Source organism: Nipponia nippon, unplaced genomic scaffold (genome assembly GCF_047370975.1).
Source record: "Nipponia nippon isolate SJK-2023a ecotype South Korea unplaced genomic scaffold, ASM4737097v1 scaffold_39, whole genome shotgun sequence".
In the NCBI taxonomy this organism is placed as follows: Eukaryota; Metazoa; Chordata; class Aves; order Pelecaniformes; family Threskiornithidae; genus Nipponia; species Nipponia nippon.
In genome coordinates, this window is record NW_028262357.1 from 1,153,778 (window position 1) to 1,171,931 (window position 18,154).

Below are 18,154 nucleotides of genomic sequence, written 5' to 3' on the forward strand. Positions count from 1 at the left end.
GTAAATAATGGTGAAATCATTACAATTGGATCTGGGTGCTTTGGGTTTAGTTACTTGGTTCCCACAACCTCTTGCTGACAGGGAGCTTTTTTCATTAACACTTGTTATCAGAAGACATTTCTTCCCCATAGAGTTTTGTGTGACCTTCTCCTGGTCTAGCCTGGCTGGTTGGTAACTCACTGTCCTTCGGGTGCTGTGAGACAGAGTACTGCTATACTTGCCTTTGCAGGAGTGGTGCGGGGCCTTGCCTGTAAGAATTGTCTCCACAGAGAAAATTGAATACTGTAGGGTTTGTTGTTAACATGAAACCATCCTTCCCTCAAGCCAGGTTAGAGTACATAGGTTAAAAAGTTTAAGTATGGACAATAGAAGTCTGTAAGAACAGATGAACAAAAAATGAGAAGAAAGCCATGTACCTATTCCTTAAATGAATGCCAAAAGTCAACTCTTCCCCATACCGTCCCTCTAGATGTTCTCAGCCTCTGTGTCAGCAGACCCTATTCATGGAAAAGAGCCTGTGAGCAAGGGGACACACTTGCTTTTATGCCTCAGAGCCACTACTGGAGTTGATTCTGACTGAAATCGTGGCCTGCTTTTGGAACATTTGAGTCATGGTACAATTACATTTTCCAGAAACAAAGTCTTAAGTGGTTTGAACTCACTTTGTCTGATCTGTGACTGAATCACAACCTGAGTCAGTTTTCACTGCTCTTTCACACAAGGGCTTACGCACCTTCAGATGTTAACAGTGTAGGCGTCAACACCTTCATAAATCAATATCTTTGTATATTATTATTTCAGATAATCTCCTTCACAATGAGGTGATATGGAGGCATGTATGTTTAGTGAGTTGAATCCCACCCAAAGTTTTTTATGTTTATGACTTTTACAAGCTGTTGAATAAAGAAATTTCTTAATAACCCAGAGAGGCTGGGGAGAACCATGCTGGGAAGACCTGCTATGGAGATCTGTTTGTAAAGCACAGTTTGAGAAAGCTAAATAGGAAGAAGGAGTGGAGGTCGGAGGCAAATTCACTGAACATTCAGTAATTTTGAAAACAGTCTCTCTGTTTCAATCTATCAAAAGAGATTTCAAAAGAAATAAGCAATAGAGATGTGATTATAAGAAAGTGTAAGACAGCGTGTAACAAAGCCTGATCTTAGTTAAAGTGGTACAAGTCTGAAATAACTGGGATCCAAGAGCTAGGAAGAGCTCTTAGCTTTAGCAGCTTTAACATAACTTTGAGGTTTAAACTGTGACTCCCGGCCCAACTGTGCAATAGTGTTCTGACTCCCCTAAAAATACGCCTGAGTATAGTCTCTGACAATCTGTTCTTTATTTTGTACAGGACAATATTGCTGTACATAACAGACATATTTGAAAGCCAGTTGGAGTGTAGATTTTTTGTAGGGTTTGGATCAGATCATCTGTATTTTTTTTTAGCAAACAGGTATCTACAGCTCACCAGGGGAGGAAGCAACCTTAATGTCTTTTTAAGCACAACGTGGAACGCATGTGTAGGTGTTGTGGTACAACCAATCAGCTGGAATTATTAAATGTTGTTTTTTATCTCCAGTTTTGGTATCCAGCACGATGGAAAAGAGAATGACTGTGAGCCTGTTGGAAAGCGCCCATATATTATGTCCCGACAGTTGCAATATGATCCTACTCCACTCACCTGGTCGCAGTGCAGCAAGGAATACATCACACGTTTCCTAGAGTGAGTGATCAGCTTGTAGCATTTCCCTGAAATGAGTACAACTGTTTTTGAGATGTCTATGTCGAGTTTAAAGTAAATCCTGTATCATTATATTACTCAATGTAGGTTTTTTTAGTGTGCTTGAGTTAATTCCCATGGAAGGCATACCCCAAGCTTATTGCTCACTTAGTAGTTGGGGAAAGCTCCATTATATTCTTCTGTTCTGGAAGTGAACTCAAGTCTTGTCATATCAGCTCAGGTTTGGTGCATCCTGCAACTTTTTGTGGTTATCGGGAAGAAGGAAGCCTTTCCATCAAGGACTGTGATGGAACATCACAGACCTTGCCTTTGGCCACAATGACATGTGCTTTACTTCAATGACTTGTTCAAATTCGTTATCTTCTTTTTAAGAGCAGCAGTATGGTATAACTTTAACCAGAGGCTGTGAAGTGCTCTGAAGCCACTCTGCAAAACGTAATGACCTCGTGATATTTCCACTTTGACAAGCTATATTTTGCCTTTGTAAACCCTCCCTTACTAGATGGAGTGCTGTTTGTTAGCAGCACTTCAGCATAACTTCTCTGGAATCTGGAAGTATTCTTTTGAAAGGCCATATGCAAAATTACCATTAAGAATTAGATATTAAGAGTCTGTATAGAAGTGTCAAAAAAATGTGGTTGTAGGGTTTTTTTAATATGCAATTTTTGTCTTTTAGCCGCGGGTGGGGATTCTGTCTGGATGATATCCCCCAAAAAGAAGTTTTAAAGTCCCCAATCATTGCTCCTGGCGTCATTTATGATGTGCATCACCAGTGCCAGCTTCAGTATGGTTCCAATGCTACTTTCTGTGAAGATGTGGACGTAAGTGCTGTATGCTTTTCTTGGTTCTCCTAATAAGAACTTAAGCTTCTTGAACAGTGTGGAAGTGCAGTCAGTGACCTTCAGTGGCTAACTACAAATGCAGTATGTTCAGAGTCTCGTAGGCTAGATGTGCAATGCAGGCATTGCCTAATATTGTTTTAATTTCACTCTGCAGGTTCTGGAAGTGAGTTGTTGCATTTTTTTCCTTGTATTTTTGTTCAATTCTTTTCTGAAGAAATCAGGGTTGCGCTTTCTTCCCATATGTCCTGATTTTTCACATTCTTGGTGGTTTAACTAATTAAAGGACATTTCAGTCCGTGTACCTTGAAGAATCTTTATTTTCCTATCAGACATCAGATTTTTATGTGGAAATGCATAATTTAGGAAGTACCCTGGGGTCTGTCTCACAGCACAGCAAAATAGTGTTGTGTGGAGATGCAAGGAAGCAGTATAGTCACAGCAGCACAATTCTGCGAGAGCTAGGAGCCACTGCAGAGTAACAGGTTATATTAGCTAAGGTGCAGTGGTATGGTATTTCAACTGTACATAGCACGTTCAGAGCTATTTGGCTCCATACAGCATTTTTCTACATAGAACAGTTCAGAAGCAGTGGTTTCAAATGCTAGTCTAGCTAAGTGATCACTAATTTTCGCTGTGTTTTTGCAGCAATATGCAGCAAACATTGCAGGTAGCATCCAGCTTGCTCACCCTGTTAAACACAGCTGTGGCAGAAGCGGTGTTATGGCTATCAGCAGTGCTGGAGTGTTTTTTAGACAAGGTATTATGCACAGCTGTGGACTGGGGACTGCCAGTGTTGACTGTTTATTCCATTAGACAATTATGTGTATCCTTATATACCCTTCTATTAGGGAGATTATTTCTGATTAATCTTCTCAGCCTTAATAGATAACATAATTACCAGGGTTGAACTACAATTACTGAATCTGAAGCAGGTATTGAAAGATTGCTTTCATTACCTGCTGTTCCAGTTTCCTCAGTTACTGTAATTTGTCTGTTGGTACAGATAGAAAATTAAAGTGTAATTTTGCAGTGTTGGTTCATTTTGTCTCTCCTTGGGTTTGAACCTCGTAGGCCTTTACATTCGACATCTCCTGATTAACCAATTTTACAGCTAGATGTGTCATAAAACTAATTGGTGTCATGTCATTTTGCATTTTACTGGAAGGCCTCTGTTTTGCAGGTAGCTGCACTGGCAAGGAGAGGAATTGTGAATAGTATAGTCTGCCTGGCATGTTGAATGATCAGTATAGTCATTTTGTCTAAGAGGTCTGACTGTTCTTTGCCTTTCCACTATTTACTTAACACTCACTCACTGAGCAGGCTACATTTGTTCTGTAAGTTTTAATGTCTGACTGAACTCGATCCACAGATTCCTTTTGAGAGAAGAATCTGCATTTAGCTGAAGATGCCCCAGGGTTCGGTGATTACACTTAGCAAAGACAGAGGTTTATAATTCAGAGAGTGGTTTCCATGAACCATTTAGGTAGTAAGTCCTCTAAGCATCTTGCAAAGTACATAAATATTGTCCTTCTAATAAGGAAAAGAAAAGCAAAATACAGATTAGGGGGAGGAATTTTCCAAGTGGTAGGTAGATCTATAGCTTCCTATAGGACAGGTTGTAGGAGCTCAGAATCCTTAGCTGATTGACCTCTCTTTATCTCCAAAACTTCCACTGACTTCAGTGAAACTGGTTTTTTTTGGACTTGACTTTCTTTAAGACACAGACCCTGCTCTCATAGATTGCGTGGAAAGTGTATACCCTATTGCTTATGATAAAATCACTTGCCTTGCAATGAGGCCATGGTAGAGTCATGAATTTCTGGCTGTTACCTCCAAAAGCACACAATAAACAGTGCTTTTTCTTGTACTCTTGTTATTGCATATGCTTAAAGATGGAAAAAAGCTTTGGTACATGGAGATCAATACAGAAAAATTCTTGCAAAGCTGAAGAATTTCCTCTGTGAACTCTTGGCTTTGAAATCTATGAGTACACCTCATAAAAATTTAACTGTCAGTGGGAAGCTGTGTTCAGTTTCTGTGCCTTTCTCTGGTATCTGAAGCACAGTGCAGGAGTGCACTTCATACACTAAAAAGCACAAAACATAATCTATGTACAAGAGTTAAAGGATGAATTTCATAATGAAAGAAAATTCATCAACCAGAACTCTTGGGTAGCTCTGCCTTAAGAACCTGACAACAATGGCTTCACAAAGAGTTGCTAAGTAATGCTACTCTTGAACTATACATAGGGAACTGCAAAACAACCTTTGACTTGTATAGATTGCCCAAAAGCAGCTAAATGAGCTGAGATGCAATGCCCCAGACCTTGTATTCCAACCGGAGATTTGGAGTGCTCCGAGATGTTCTATACTATCAAATTTCTTTCCGATGTTCTAGATGAAAACCAAGGTGAACACACAATACAAAGTAAACAAAAGGCAACTCTCTCAAAACCGACTGTGCCCAAGCTTAGCTATTTTAAATAGAAGCAGGTCAGAAACCAGCAGCCAAGATTTGCATTTCACGTTCAGCCAAATGCTGCTGCTGGCTCATTGGGGCTGGAATTTTGCAAGTGCTCGGTTTCTGTGTGGCTCCCAAACATGTCATGTTGTTGCTCTGAGAATCCCAGTGGAAGCTGCTAGCAGGGTCCTTCTTATCAGCTCCTTTCTCTGATGAGACTTACAGCTGTCCCTGCTTCACGGGTAAATGCTGCCAGCTCTGTTCCCTCTCCCAGTGCTGAACTCTGCAGTTCAAACAGCCTCAGCCAAGACCTGGCCCAGAGCCCGTGGGCTTTTGCTTCTGCTGTTCCAGTTGGGAGTGCACAGTCTTTCTGACACCCGTGGTTTCTCCAGCTTGGAAGCGATCTTCCACACAAAGCCCTGCTCACTCAGGAGTTCCCAAGCATGGAGGGCTCCTGCACATCAACCGAAATAGAAGCTGGTGTGCATGTGAAATGAGGAGGGGGGAAAATGGCCCTCGATGTCTGTCCTCACTCTCTAGAGAATAGTTCTGATTGAGAGAAGACGACTTGTTGTAAGGTAGCTGTAATGTTTCTTGCCCTGCTAGCTTTGTTGACTCGCAGGAGTTTCTGTCCCTTCTGTGGAGCTGAATGCTGCATGTGGAGCAGCAGCTGAAATGCTGTGCTTTACTGGCAATGTACTGCATTAAACTGGGACCAGTTTCTGAGTAACTTAATATGCAAGCATTCACTGACCAGAGCCCTTACTGTACCTAGCCCACAAGGCTTTTTTCTTTGCCAGCTAGCCTGGTCTGCTTCTTTTAGATCATTCCCTTGCCATCTCCTTGCCTGGTGTTTTAAGAGACCTGTGTTTTCATCTGTATTTCCTCATTCAGTTTTGGGACCTCCATGAATATTGGCCTGGCTGGTGTACTTGGAGACATGATGTTGTTTTTACTTACCTGGCTGGCTTCTCTAACCTTCTTTGATTTCACTGTATGTTGTCAGGCAGTCAGCAATGCAAAATTGAACATTGTATTCATTAGTACTCATCAAATGAAAATACTACAAACTCTGTTCACCTTCGCTGTAAACAGTAGTCCCCAAACTTGGTAAAGCCATTTTTCCTGTGTGTAGCTGGGAGCTGAGCAGCCAATGAGGAGAATATTTAAACTCACATAGTTCAGGTAATTCATTTGATAAAAAGTATTCACTGTTTTGTATTTGTCAAACAGTCCCTCCTTGTACCCTAATGAGAAGTACCTAAATTTGGATCCTTGGTGGGTCCTAACTTGTGGAAAAACCCTGAACCTCTGGTAATACAACCCTTATAAGGCTTTGTAAATGGATGTACGAAACCATGGGAGAATTTTGAAAATCTTGGCCATGGGAGTTCAGCTCTCCTTCAGGCTGCTGCAGTTTTCTTTCTTTTCCAGAACCTTTGCCAAACACTCTGGTGCTCAGTGAAAGGCTCCTGCCGCTCCAAACTGGATGCAGCTGCGGATGGAACTCGGTGCGGAGAAGACAAGGTGACTGTGAGCTGTGCTGCCTGCAAAAGGGCAGCAGAGGAGCCATGAGTAGCTCTGCCATTGTTTACTGTAAAGGATGGGCATCCTGTGACATCTCCATTTAAATTTCCACTTAAGTTTTCAACCTTCAGGGACTGAAATAACAAATAATTCACAGTAACATTTTCCTGTGACAATGATCTTAAGCTGTTTGTCCTTTCTCTTCTCTCTTCAGTGGTGCTTCTCTGGTGAGTGCATTACGGTAGGCAAGACTCCCGAAGCAATCCATGGCGGATGGGGCGTTTGGTCATCCTGGTCCCATTGCACAAGGACATGTGGGGCAGGAGTTCAGAGTGCAGAGAGACCATGCGATAACCCAGAGTAAGCTGAGTGCACAATCTTTTCTTACCTTTTATTCAAGATCTTTGAGGTACTTAAGACGTTGGAAACTCTTTTGGATGAGACTGTTACCAACAAGTGCCACAGCAAGACAGACGCTGAACACCTCTGCTTCCCAGTTAAGCATACCTGTGTGAAATTCAGTTGGCTCACCTTTTACAATTGTCATCTCATTTTTTAATCCTTATCCTCCACGGAGCTTATTTCTACACAAAATGAAAAAAAAATTGTGTTATTTAGCATTCAGGCTTTGCAGAAATAATAGAAATGTTGCTTTAATAATACTGGCCTGAATAAATAAATGTCCTCAAACATCAGGTGAGAACAATAGCTAGCAATCTGTTCTTGAGGGAAATCTCACCTTTCATATTTTGTTCTAGTCATCAGCTTTATTTGAGCTTCAGACACATGAGTTGATGGGTACAGAACATGAAAGGCAGAATTTTCTAATACATATCTGAGTTCATGAAGACTCTACATCTCATTTGCAGAAATCACTAGGAGGGTGCCTAACAGCAGAAATCACATGGCTTTTCTGGAAGAACTGTCAAACATTCTGGAAAATGTGGTATTTTGGGGGAGTTCATTTGATAAAGTAATTTGTTGTGGGCTCAGCCAGGCAACGTACTAAGCACTTCTTTGGAATACAGGGTTTGTCTAGATCTCTGTGCTCCATACTGACATGTTTGAGTACTTGAACATGTGAACAGTATCTCTACCCTATCAAGGATTCAGATTCACCTTGTTATCCCATTGTAATCTGAAAGACATTGCTCTTTTAAAACTACTGTTTACCCAGAATCTCATGTCCCAGTCTCAATTTTCCTTTTCTAGACCACAATTTGGAGGAGACTACTGCACTGGAGAAAGGAAACGCTATCGCATGTGTAACATTAGCCCCTGTCGCAAAGGCTTGCCAACCTTTCGTCAGATGCAGTGCAGTGAATTTGATACAGTTCCCTACCAGAATGAATTCTACCACTGGGTTCCTGTTTATAACACAGGTATGAAGCTACACATTTTTTAATATCTTGTATAAAAAGTCAAATTTCCAGACCTATGAGAAACCTCTATGAGGGCAAGAAGTCACTGAATTATAAGTCTTTTAGAGAGAAAAATCTGCTGTGCCTCCAAATGCAGGTGTGCCTTTTCTGTATACACAAAGGCAGTGGTTCTCCTCTACACATAGATGTTTTTGCAAAGCTCTGGTGATAATGGCTGTGAGTGTAACTAGCCCAGTTCCTGGAAAGATATTGCACTAAGAAAAGCTGTTGAAGTCACGTCTATAGCAATTGTTCAGGATAGACCTAAACCACCTTTTCCAGTGTCAACTGCAGAACAAGAATTACAGTAGTATAGTATACAGCTGTGTGTTTCGGCCTGCAGGTATCGCTGCACCCAATAAGCAGAGCTGTTCCACTGCACAAATGTGGCTTTACTGCTTCCAAACTCAGATCTGCGTGGTAAGTGTACCTGGCACCACAGTGAGGAAGTAATACCTCAACAGGTTCAGTATTGTACTGCCCTGTATCGCAGAGACAGAATCGATGTTTCTGCCTTATAACTTGCTTTGTAACAGCTAGTTACTAAATACAGGGGTAACAGTTATTACCATGCAGTTTGATTCTTGGCGTATGCATAAATGTAAGGTGTAGATTATCCAGTAGAAGCTAGCAGTATAATTTTTTAATGAAAAAATAAACCAGTTGGGGAAGTGAAGCTCAAGATTCAACTTTCAATTTTGTTTGCTAATAGTATCTTTCAGCATCTTCATTGCTTCATTTTCACAGTTATTGGCAGTTCTGAATACATTTCCTAAATTTCAGCTACTGTTTCAATTTCATCTAACAAATACACCATTGAAGATCAAGCTGGAGCAGACAGACTTCCAGGAAAATTTCTGATAAAAGAAAATATCGTTGATAGAAAAAGACTTTTTCGGAAGGACTCCCAGTAAAGCAAACCATGGTAAACGCTAACAGCCTAAGGCTTAGTCCAAAGCCAAACTTATAAACCATTATCTGCAGTCGCTTGTCACTGAAATTGGGATTCCAGTCCTCTCTGTTACATGTGCCACTGCAGGGTACAGCCTTGGTTCTGTTCATATCCTCTCTAGGGCAGTGCTACAGATCTGGTTGTTCTGCATGTGCATTTGTTGCAGAAGGTGTGTTTTTAAAGGACATTAAGAATCGTGAATTAAATGCTTCCTGCACACTGGAAAGCAGGCCTGTGGTGTGTTCATGCCATATTTCAAACAGAGCTGATTGGAGCTTTACAGACACATCACTTATCTTTAAAATGCTGCATTGTTGAGCCTGATATATTTCATCTGGAACATCCTGGGTTGCAGTGACCTTTTGCAAAATCCTTCAAATACCAAGGAAATATTTTTTCTGTGGCTTAACAAGCTCTTTGACTGTTTTCACCTGTTTTCTCAGCAGCCAGAATTTCAATCTAGAGTTACATGTCTCTCCCGTGATCTGTGAGGTCCTTAATGTTTGCAACTTCATTCCTACATTCCATTAACAGCATTTGAAGGGTTTTCTTGCTGTTAATCTCTAACTTACAAAAATTCTGACTTCCTCAGATAGGCAGGCTCTTCTGGGAACACTCATCTAAGCAGGGAGTTGGCCAAATCCTGTGCTGATTCTTCATCTGATATCATCACTGACGGTGGGTGGCTATCATGGGCACACTGCTTCCAGTTTTGTCCAGCCAGCGTTACCTACTGCACTGAAATACATCTGAAAGTTTTCCTTCCATCTCAGTTTCAAATTTTCTTTCACCTTCCGTTGGTTGCTCAATTCACCTTCAATTGGTTGTCCTGGGCAAAATAACTTCAAATAGAGTAATGAAACAGTGCTCTCTCTGTGAGATGGAGCAGTTTGAGCCTTTCTTGTGAGTGTTTGTCCTAAACAAGCCAAGACTTTAAACAAAAGCAAACCAACAGCCTTCTGTAAACCCCACACAACAAAGAGCTGATGTTTCAGGGCTCTGGAGACTTAATTACCGTGTCCACCATATGTACACCAACCTTTGTCAGTATACACCAGCTTCCCTTGTTTTCCCCTTAACTGGTGCAATCCAATTTCAAAGACTTTTCACAGCAATCTGTTACTACTTCAGCTTGCTGCCAAGAAGGTTTTGGCTTGTGTGGTGGGCTGACCCTGGCTGGATGCCAGTGCCACTCTATCACTCACGTCCTCAGCAGGATAGGGGAGAGAAAATATAACAAAAAGCTCATGGGTTGAGATAAGGGCAGGGAGAGATCATTCACCAGTTACTGTCACAGACTCGACTTGGGGGAAATTAGTTTAATTTATTACCAGTCAACTCAGAGTAGGATAATGAGGAATAAAAGACAAATCTTAAAACACCTTCCCTCCACCCCTCCCTTCTTCCCGCGCTTAACTTCACTCCTGATTTCTCTACCTCCTCCCACGGGCAGCGCAGCGTGACAGGGAATAGTGCTTGTGGTCAGTTCGTCACACATTGGCTCTGCTGCTCCTTCCTCCTCAGGGGAGGACTCCTCACACTCTGCCCCTGCTCCAGCTTGGGGTCCCTCCCACGGCAGACAGTCCTCCACGAACTGCTCCAGCGTGAGCCCTTCCCAGGGCTGCAGTTCTTCATGAACTGCTCCAGCGTGGGTCCCTTCCACGGGGCACAGTCCTTCAGGATCAGACTGCTCCAGCGTGGGTTCCCCGTGGGGTCACAAGTCCTGCCAGCAAGCCTGCTCCAGCCTGGGCTCCTCTCTCCATGGGTCCACAGGTCCTGCCAGGAGCCTGCTCACAGGGTCACAGCCTCCTTTGGGCATCCCCCTGCTCCAGCATGGGGTCCTCCGTGGGCTGCAGGTGGATCTCTGCTCCATCATGGACCTCCATGGGCTGCAGGGGGACAGCCTGCCTCACCATGGTCTTCACCAGGGGCTGCAGGGGAATCTCTGCTCCAGCGCCTGGAGCACCTCGTCCTCCTCCTTCTTCACTTCTTCTTCCCCCCCCCTCCTTCTTCACTGACCTTGGTGTCTGCAGGGCTGTGCCTCTCACGTATTCTCACTCCTCTCTCTGACTGCAGTTGCTGTTGCACAGGTTTTTTCCCCCCTTCTTAACTATGTCATCCCAGAGGCGCTACCACTGTTGCTGATGGGCTTAGCCTTGGCCAGCGGTTGGTCTGTCTTGGAGCTGGCTGGCGTTGGCTCCCATCTGACACAGGGCTTCTCTAGCAGCTTCTCACAGAAGCCACCTCTGTAGCCCCTGCCAAGACCAAAACCTTGCCATGCAAACCCAATACAGCTTGTGTTTTATTATAAGGCATTTTAAATCCTCATGTGCTGCACATGGGATATAAGGGGTAAAGAAAATATCATGAAGCTTTCCCAAACCCTGAGTGCATGTAACTGTTTCTGTGTGGAAGCGTCTAGCTGAGGAGATGAAACCCTGAGCGAGACATTTTGTGACATTTTAGACATTCTGTGTTCCTTCATCCAGCTGGAAAAACTGTAAATGATCTAGATGGTCACAACTCTCTCTCCTGGCTTTAATTTCATAGCTTACGTAAGCCAGTTCTAATGAATATCACATAATTAAACATTGTCGTAATGTCCTTTTCTGTTGTGTAAATTGTACCTTCACAGGAGGACAAATACTCTTTTTTTGAATGGCTTATGATTTCATATAAGGTGAGATGCCACAAGCAGCTTTAACAAGCAACCTGGCAGAAGAGCAGTGAATGACATCTCACTGTTACCTAGGCTAATTATATTTAAGGTTCCAACTGAGATTTTTCCCTTCTGTTTTAAATGAGTTCGGGCCTGTTAGGGAACTTGCATAGGCCTATTGTGGCTTTGCCCCGGCGCACAGAAACCCATGTGCTCAAGCTGGAGCACCTGAGTATCCCTAGGAGTCTCAACATGAAGGGGACTTCCAGGTTCAGGGGTGGCTAAAGCATCCAGCAGCTCTGACCAGGATATTTTCTGAATTGTTCTCATGACCCAGGCCCCTACTTTGACACTTTAGTCAGACTTCGGTGCTAATTTACTTCTCTTGCCATCAGGCTGACCCCACATTTATTTATTTTATACCTTTTGACAAATTACATTTATCTGAATCTGATAGCTTCTCAGGGCTTAACTTCCATGTAGTGTATGAGCCCTACATTAAATCACATAAATACCTTTCTTTTCTCAGTCAGTGCCAGGATCATCTCGTGTACTGGTGGATAGGGGTTATGTTGCTAAAGTGTTTTAAATTAAGTATTTCTTCCAAAATATGTCTGTGTATCAAGTAAGATTTGTACTGATATGGTCACAGGGGCTGAGCTAATAGCATGACGTAATGTTTCTGCTGCCACTGCTTGGAAATGAAACTTTCTCCTGGAGTTAAAGTGATAAAGTAGCTTCACCTCAGCTTTTTTCCCCGCTTTCTCTGTATTTGGTAATTGTCTTTTCTAATTTTCTTTATTTTGGATTTCCTCATCCAATTCTGAGTTGTCACAGAGGTAGGGGTTTGAAGAGGCCCACCTCTTTTCTTCCTTGAGAAGTAGGAAAAAATATTGAAGCCTTATCTTCTGCTGGCAGACACATTAATCACATCCTTCTCATTCAGGTTAAGCTGGATCCTTCCTGCATGTGAACTCATGAGAGTCAGCTGTGAGGGCAACAAATTTAAATTAGGAGGACAATATGTTCCTTTCTAGTTATCTTCATGTTGTTCTGTTTACACTTGGTGAATCTGAACTCCATTAAAATATACACAGGGGAAAAAATCACGTCTGAATTTTAGGATTTTTACTCAGCTTTGCTGGCTTGCTTACTCAGTCCCATTCTGATTACAGATAAGTGACTGGGTGCTTATGGGAGCTCTGTGGCTTGGGATTCCATTACATCTGGGTTTCTTCTATCTATTAGAGGATTGAACTTGTCCCTCTTCAAATCTGTAGCATAATCTTGGTGCAGGATGTGGCACTATGGATAAAAAACCAGGATGTAATTTTTCTAGGCTGCTGAGTGTTGGTGGCACCACAGCTAAAATCTTATGTCCAGTTAGGAGCAACGCACTGCCAGAAGGATGCAGCCAAACTGGGGAGGTTTACAAGAGAGCGACATGGAAGTCAAATGATTTGAAAAACATAGTTTATGGGAAAGGTTGAGAAAAGCAGGTTTTGCTCTAGAAAAGAGAAGGTGGAGTGAGGTAAATGCCAAATACTTTAAGAGAGTTTCTAAGGTTATATAGCATGCGTATCCCTGAGCTAGTAGACACAGGCTAGCAAGGCTGCATGGCTCCATGCAGTGTTGTGCTCGGGTCTGGAAGAAGCTGTTGAGATCCAAGTGGTTCTGTGCCCTTGTTAACTGACTTTGAAAGGCAAGACCACGTGGTCTTACCAGCTCAGTTTGAATGTAGCTCCTCTGCTTTCAAACTTGTGTTTGGCATCAAGTTTTCTGCCACTGTACCTCATACTGCAACTTCCCTTCCCCTCCACTCAAGCAGTGCAGGAATCCCCAGAGAGTGCCGGATCCAGCAATTCTTCATGTCCGTAAAAGTTAGGACAAGCAGAAACAGCCAAAACAGCATGAGGGAACTTTAGGTTACACGTTAAGAAATCTTCATTGCCATATGGGTGGTTAAACATTAGAGCAGGTTACCTAGAGGGTTTGAGGAATGAATATTATCATTCTAGACATAAATAAAGTCTAAGCAGGAGCAGCCTAAGTGGCTTTGATCCTAGTTTGGTGTGGAAGGATGGGTAAAACCCTGTAGACTTTACCCAGGCAGAAATCAGCTCTGTTTAAAGGGGAATTCAGTGTGCTTTTTCTGAACAAGGATTGTGTGAGCATGGTCATTGCTGAGTGTTCACAGATTTCATGCATATGCTGGCTTGCAAGAATTTCTATATATTTTGGCCTAAAAGTTACTAAGATGACAGCCTTTTTGTTGAAGTCTCATCATGAATTAATCAAAGTTGCTGAAGTAAGTGAAACTAAACCAGCTGCTTTAATGGGTTCCTTCTGAGCAACCCTAGTGCTCATATTGATCTCAGTTTAGTCTATTTAGATTTTCAGGACTGAAGTAAGATTTAGAAAATGTGAATTCAATGCCAATCTTTGCTTTCAAGTTCTTCCATCATTTCGGGAAATGTATTTATTTTCCTTGTGTTTCAGTTCTCTATCTGAAAATAGGAGATAAAAGTACTTTCTACATCTGTATCTGTTTCGTGTTTAAAATCTTAGACTTTTTGAGGACAGTGGCTGATTCTGATATGGTTTATTTACAGTCCTAGAATAATGGAGCCCTGATCTTTTGTCAGGTCCCTGAGCTCAGCTGTAAAAAAATAATAACGATAGATAAGTAAATAATTTTAGAAAATGAATGGCTAATACAGTGCGAGGATAATTTCCTCAGTGGTGCCCTACCCAGCCTTCTATGCAGATGAAATCTCAAAATAACTTGAAGAATGATGGCAGGAGTATAAAAATCGGGTAGGATTGAGTTTGTGGGGAGGGAGCAATATTCTCTCATTTCCAGTGGGGCTCAGTAGAAAACTGATAGGAAGAAAAGCAATACAAAATTTGTCGGCACAGGTAGGATCTGATTTTAGATCAGTTACTACAATTAGGAAAACCAGGAAAGCTTTCACGCCTGGAAAGCCCTTCTTTGAATTGTGAACATTTGCAAGTCTGAAAGTTTGTTTGTTACTTATTTTTACTTTTTATTTTGGCTTAGTAAGGGAGTTATCTTTCTCTACAAACCTTTTCTGAGTTATATACTTAGACCATCGTAGTTATGACAGGAATATGTCAGCAGCCAGCACTGCCTGCTTTTTCTTGCTCAGTGATTACTGAAATGAAATTGGATAGCATCTTGCTCGTTATGTCAACACACAGCTAGGGAGCAGGTACAGATATAAAACTGCTCTTCTACATATTTCATTACGAACAGTGTAAAAGCTGAAATGGCTTTATGAAAAGTCTGTGTCTGTCAGGACCGATTCTGAGCAGGTAACAGACTAGCTGGAATTCTGGGATTTTTCTTTCCAGAAGGATATTGTACTTTCTGTTTAAAAAACGTTGCATTGAGAAGGTAAGCAAGGTGAAACAAAATTTAGAGCACTAAAGTAATCAAATTAGCCACATGGCCAGAAAGAGATTTCTGCAGATAGAAGTAAATTTACTTATATCACTTACCATGACAGCTCTTATCAGAACAACTAATGGATGTTATGGCTGGCAGTTTTCACAGAGGGGCTGACGGCTGATAAGGATTACAAACTTTATGTTCTTGCCTGAGACTTTTGTAGCTCCATGTCCATTGATATTCTTGAACATGACTCACATCACCTTGAATTCCACCAGTTTTATAACCTTGGTCCATGTGTGTCCTCTGCCTCTAATTACTCTATTGCCCTTTATGAAGGCATCTTTGTTTGAGAAGCCACAAGCACAACATTGTTGTCAGTCCTAAGATGACATTTTAGCTCTACTGACAAGAGGGAAAACACAAAACTCCTCATTAAGGTTTTGGATTTCCTTTAGTGTCCCTTTTTTTATTTTTTGGATCCTGGTTCAGCAGAGATCCTGTTTACATGAATGAGATCCATAGTTTTAAAGCTCAGGCTGTGTAGGATTCAGTCCTTGAGCTGCAAGCACTTTTGGGGCAGGAGCTGCTGTCACCTTGGTGCTGTGTGGTGCTGTGTATATGTTGGTGCTGTACAAACCAAAGCAATGAGAGTGAATTTCCCCCTTCAAAATAATAAACCCTTTTGTAGGAAATTATTTAGTTTCTTTGCGTTACCAGAAGTTTGAATTTCTCTCGTTACTAAAAATTCCTCTAATTTTTAAACACAGTTCTGTGTATGACACAAGCCAGGTCAACAAAGGAAGGGGAAGGAGGAATGGGAGGAAGAGGGAGAACGAAATTCATTAGCCAGGATGTAGATGATGTATAGTTACCTTGCATCCCTCTGAGAGTAAGGGCGCGGCTTTTGTCAGCTCTGTCAGGCACAGGATGAAACTGTCCCTCAGCAGAGGCACCTCTGCAATACACAGGGAGATTGTATTAAAATGGCTCATTAATGGTGCCTTGAAGTCCCTACTGACTGGCGGTTTTAGGGCCCACTGCTTTGCTATGCAAAGCATTTCAGCTTGCTGAGCATGAACAAATTGCTTTAGCACCTGGCTAGACTGAGGTCTCGGAATAGACCAAAAACAGAAGACAGGTCCTCTGTTGCTGTCCCTCATCAATATGACAGTGGATGATTCTTTTTTCGGTCAGATAGCTCTGGCTTTGCTGGAGGGTTTCCAGGGAGTTTTATAAGTAGGGATTATATCTGTCTTTGCTTTGACCCTGGTTTCAGTTCTAACTCGTCGTCCAGGTACAAAACTTATTTATCAAGCTTGTGTCCTTTGACTCTCCGAAGCCTGAGTTTCAAAATTTCCCATTCCCAAGGGCCAGTGTCTGCGAGGCAGGGCAGTCTGTGTTTGGCTCTTCTTGCTCCATAGAGAGAATAGACTAAGGCTGGTCCACTGCAGAAAATCTTGTTTCAGAGTCCCACAGATTGCTTTTGCTACAGCTTTTCTCTTCCCTGTTGCTTCCGTGCACATCTGTCTGAGAGCAGCCTGGGTCTGTCAGACCCACCAATATTATCCCCATTTCGTAAGGTGCCAAGCACGAAAAAAGTCCAGTGTTTGAAATAATTTGTTAAGTGCCAGCAGACAGCTGAAAACAAGTAATGGTGTGACTCTCTACTGACATGCAGAAGATCAGAAACGACCATTTGACTGCCCTCTCAGAGAGGCTGGCAGCAGTGATGAGCAGTTATAAATTATCTCTGAAATCACTCAGTCATCAGCTGGTGGAAAACTGTTACTTTTCAGTGTCTTTGTCAATCTCACCCCCAGATTCCTCCTTTCCTCTCATTAATGACAGCTGGTTTTGCTGGTTTCCCATTCCTTTCTCGATCACAGCTGATGGCCTCATTTCTGCTTGACTCAGCCAGCTGGCTGTTAACATACCAGCGATGAAGAGCGTGGAGGTGTGAGGGCACCAGCCACCAGCTGCTTCCTAGAAGTCTACAAGTGGCATTTATCAGGCCTATGTCACTCTGTTAGCAGTACAACCCTGGCTTTGCTAACTGCTTCTGATTAGGCCATTTCTGTCAGCAAATGCCAGGGGAGCTGAGTGGAGTGCAGTAAAGACATACTGTCATTCCCTTTGCATTACAATTCAATGTCCTGCTGAAGTTATTTTCTGAGAAAGTATCTTCCTTTTCCTTTCAGCAGCCCCCTGTGAGCTCCACTGTCGCCCGATAGATGGCCATTTTTCAGAGAAGATGCTTGATGCAGTCACTGATGGTACTCCTTGCTTTGAAGGAAGGCACAGCCGAGATATCTGTATTAATGGCATGTGTAAGGTATTGGGTATGTTTGCATGTTTCTTTCTTTACAATTTTATTTTATAGTTATGGGAAAATGTTTAACAAATTTTTTTGAGGATCGAGGCCAAGTACTCCATTTTATCACACTTTTAATGGTCATGAAAACAAGTTTATAGAAACAGCTTTTCCAAGTAGACATAAAAGTAGTTTCCATCCTTTTTAATGAATCCATTAAACTGAGTACTAATTACTTTTGGTACATTTTAACTCCTCTCTTCTTCTCCTGTTATTTTAAAACATCAGTTTAAGAAAATCTGTTTGTTTCTGATGAGATGTTTTCACAAAGGATTGTAGCTTTGGGGTTGTAATTGGTGTCACCACTCTCTTGTGTTTTTTTATGAGAATGCAGTTTAACTTTACACATTATGTAGGAGTTCTGAACTGACTTGTAATAGGATTAGACGTTTGCACTTGAAGTCAGTAAAAATTATTTTAGTTTACAATAGTAAATTGAACAACACTATACAATGAGATAAATGGGCAAACACAGAGTATATTGTTCAATAATATAGTTCAATAATGTTCTGCTTATTGAAGAATAAGTATAAAGTTCTCTGCATGTTCTGCATGTTGATAGTAGTTTCCACGATGATGTGTGCATTTGTGGCATTTGAAGGTGTGTTCTGTAAATGCTGTAACACCCACAGTCTTAGCATTGGTTTTAGTGAATTTCTCATATATAAAATGATTACTTTACTTGTCGGGTATGTATTTACAACTATTTACAACTATTCTTCAAACTGGGAATTTGCATACTGTACCCCCTTGAAGACTTGGTGTCTTG

General features: G+C 41.9%; 1 protein-coding gene across 2 annotated transcripts in view; it reads left to right on the forward strand.

The window, feature by feature from the left end:
• Positions 1 to 18,154, forward strand: part of ADAMTS12 (ADAM metallopeptidase with thrombospondin type 1 motif 12) — a 172,442-nt gene that overhangs the window by 100,947 nt on the left and 53,341 nt on the right. The window contains exons 8-13 of one of the 2 annotated variants that reach the window (XM_087773260.1): positions 1,577 to 1,720; positions 2,415 to 2,559; positions 6,475 to 6,567; positions 6,782 to 6,927; positions 7,780 to 7,949; positions 17,213 to 17,346. In XM_087773260.1, the coding sequence (XP_087629386.1) occupies positions 1,577 to 1,720; positions 2,415 to 2,559; positions 6,475 to 6,567; positions 6,782 to 6,927; positions 7,780 to 7,949; positions 17,213 to 17,346 (832 nt within the window). The remainder of the gene's footprint in view (positions 1 to 1,576; positions 1,721 to 2,414; positions 2,560 to 6,474; positions 6,568 to 6,781; positions 6,928 to 7,779; positions 7,950 to 17,212; positions 17,347 to 18,154) is intronic. The other variant, XM_087773261.1, reaches the window with a different exon arrangement.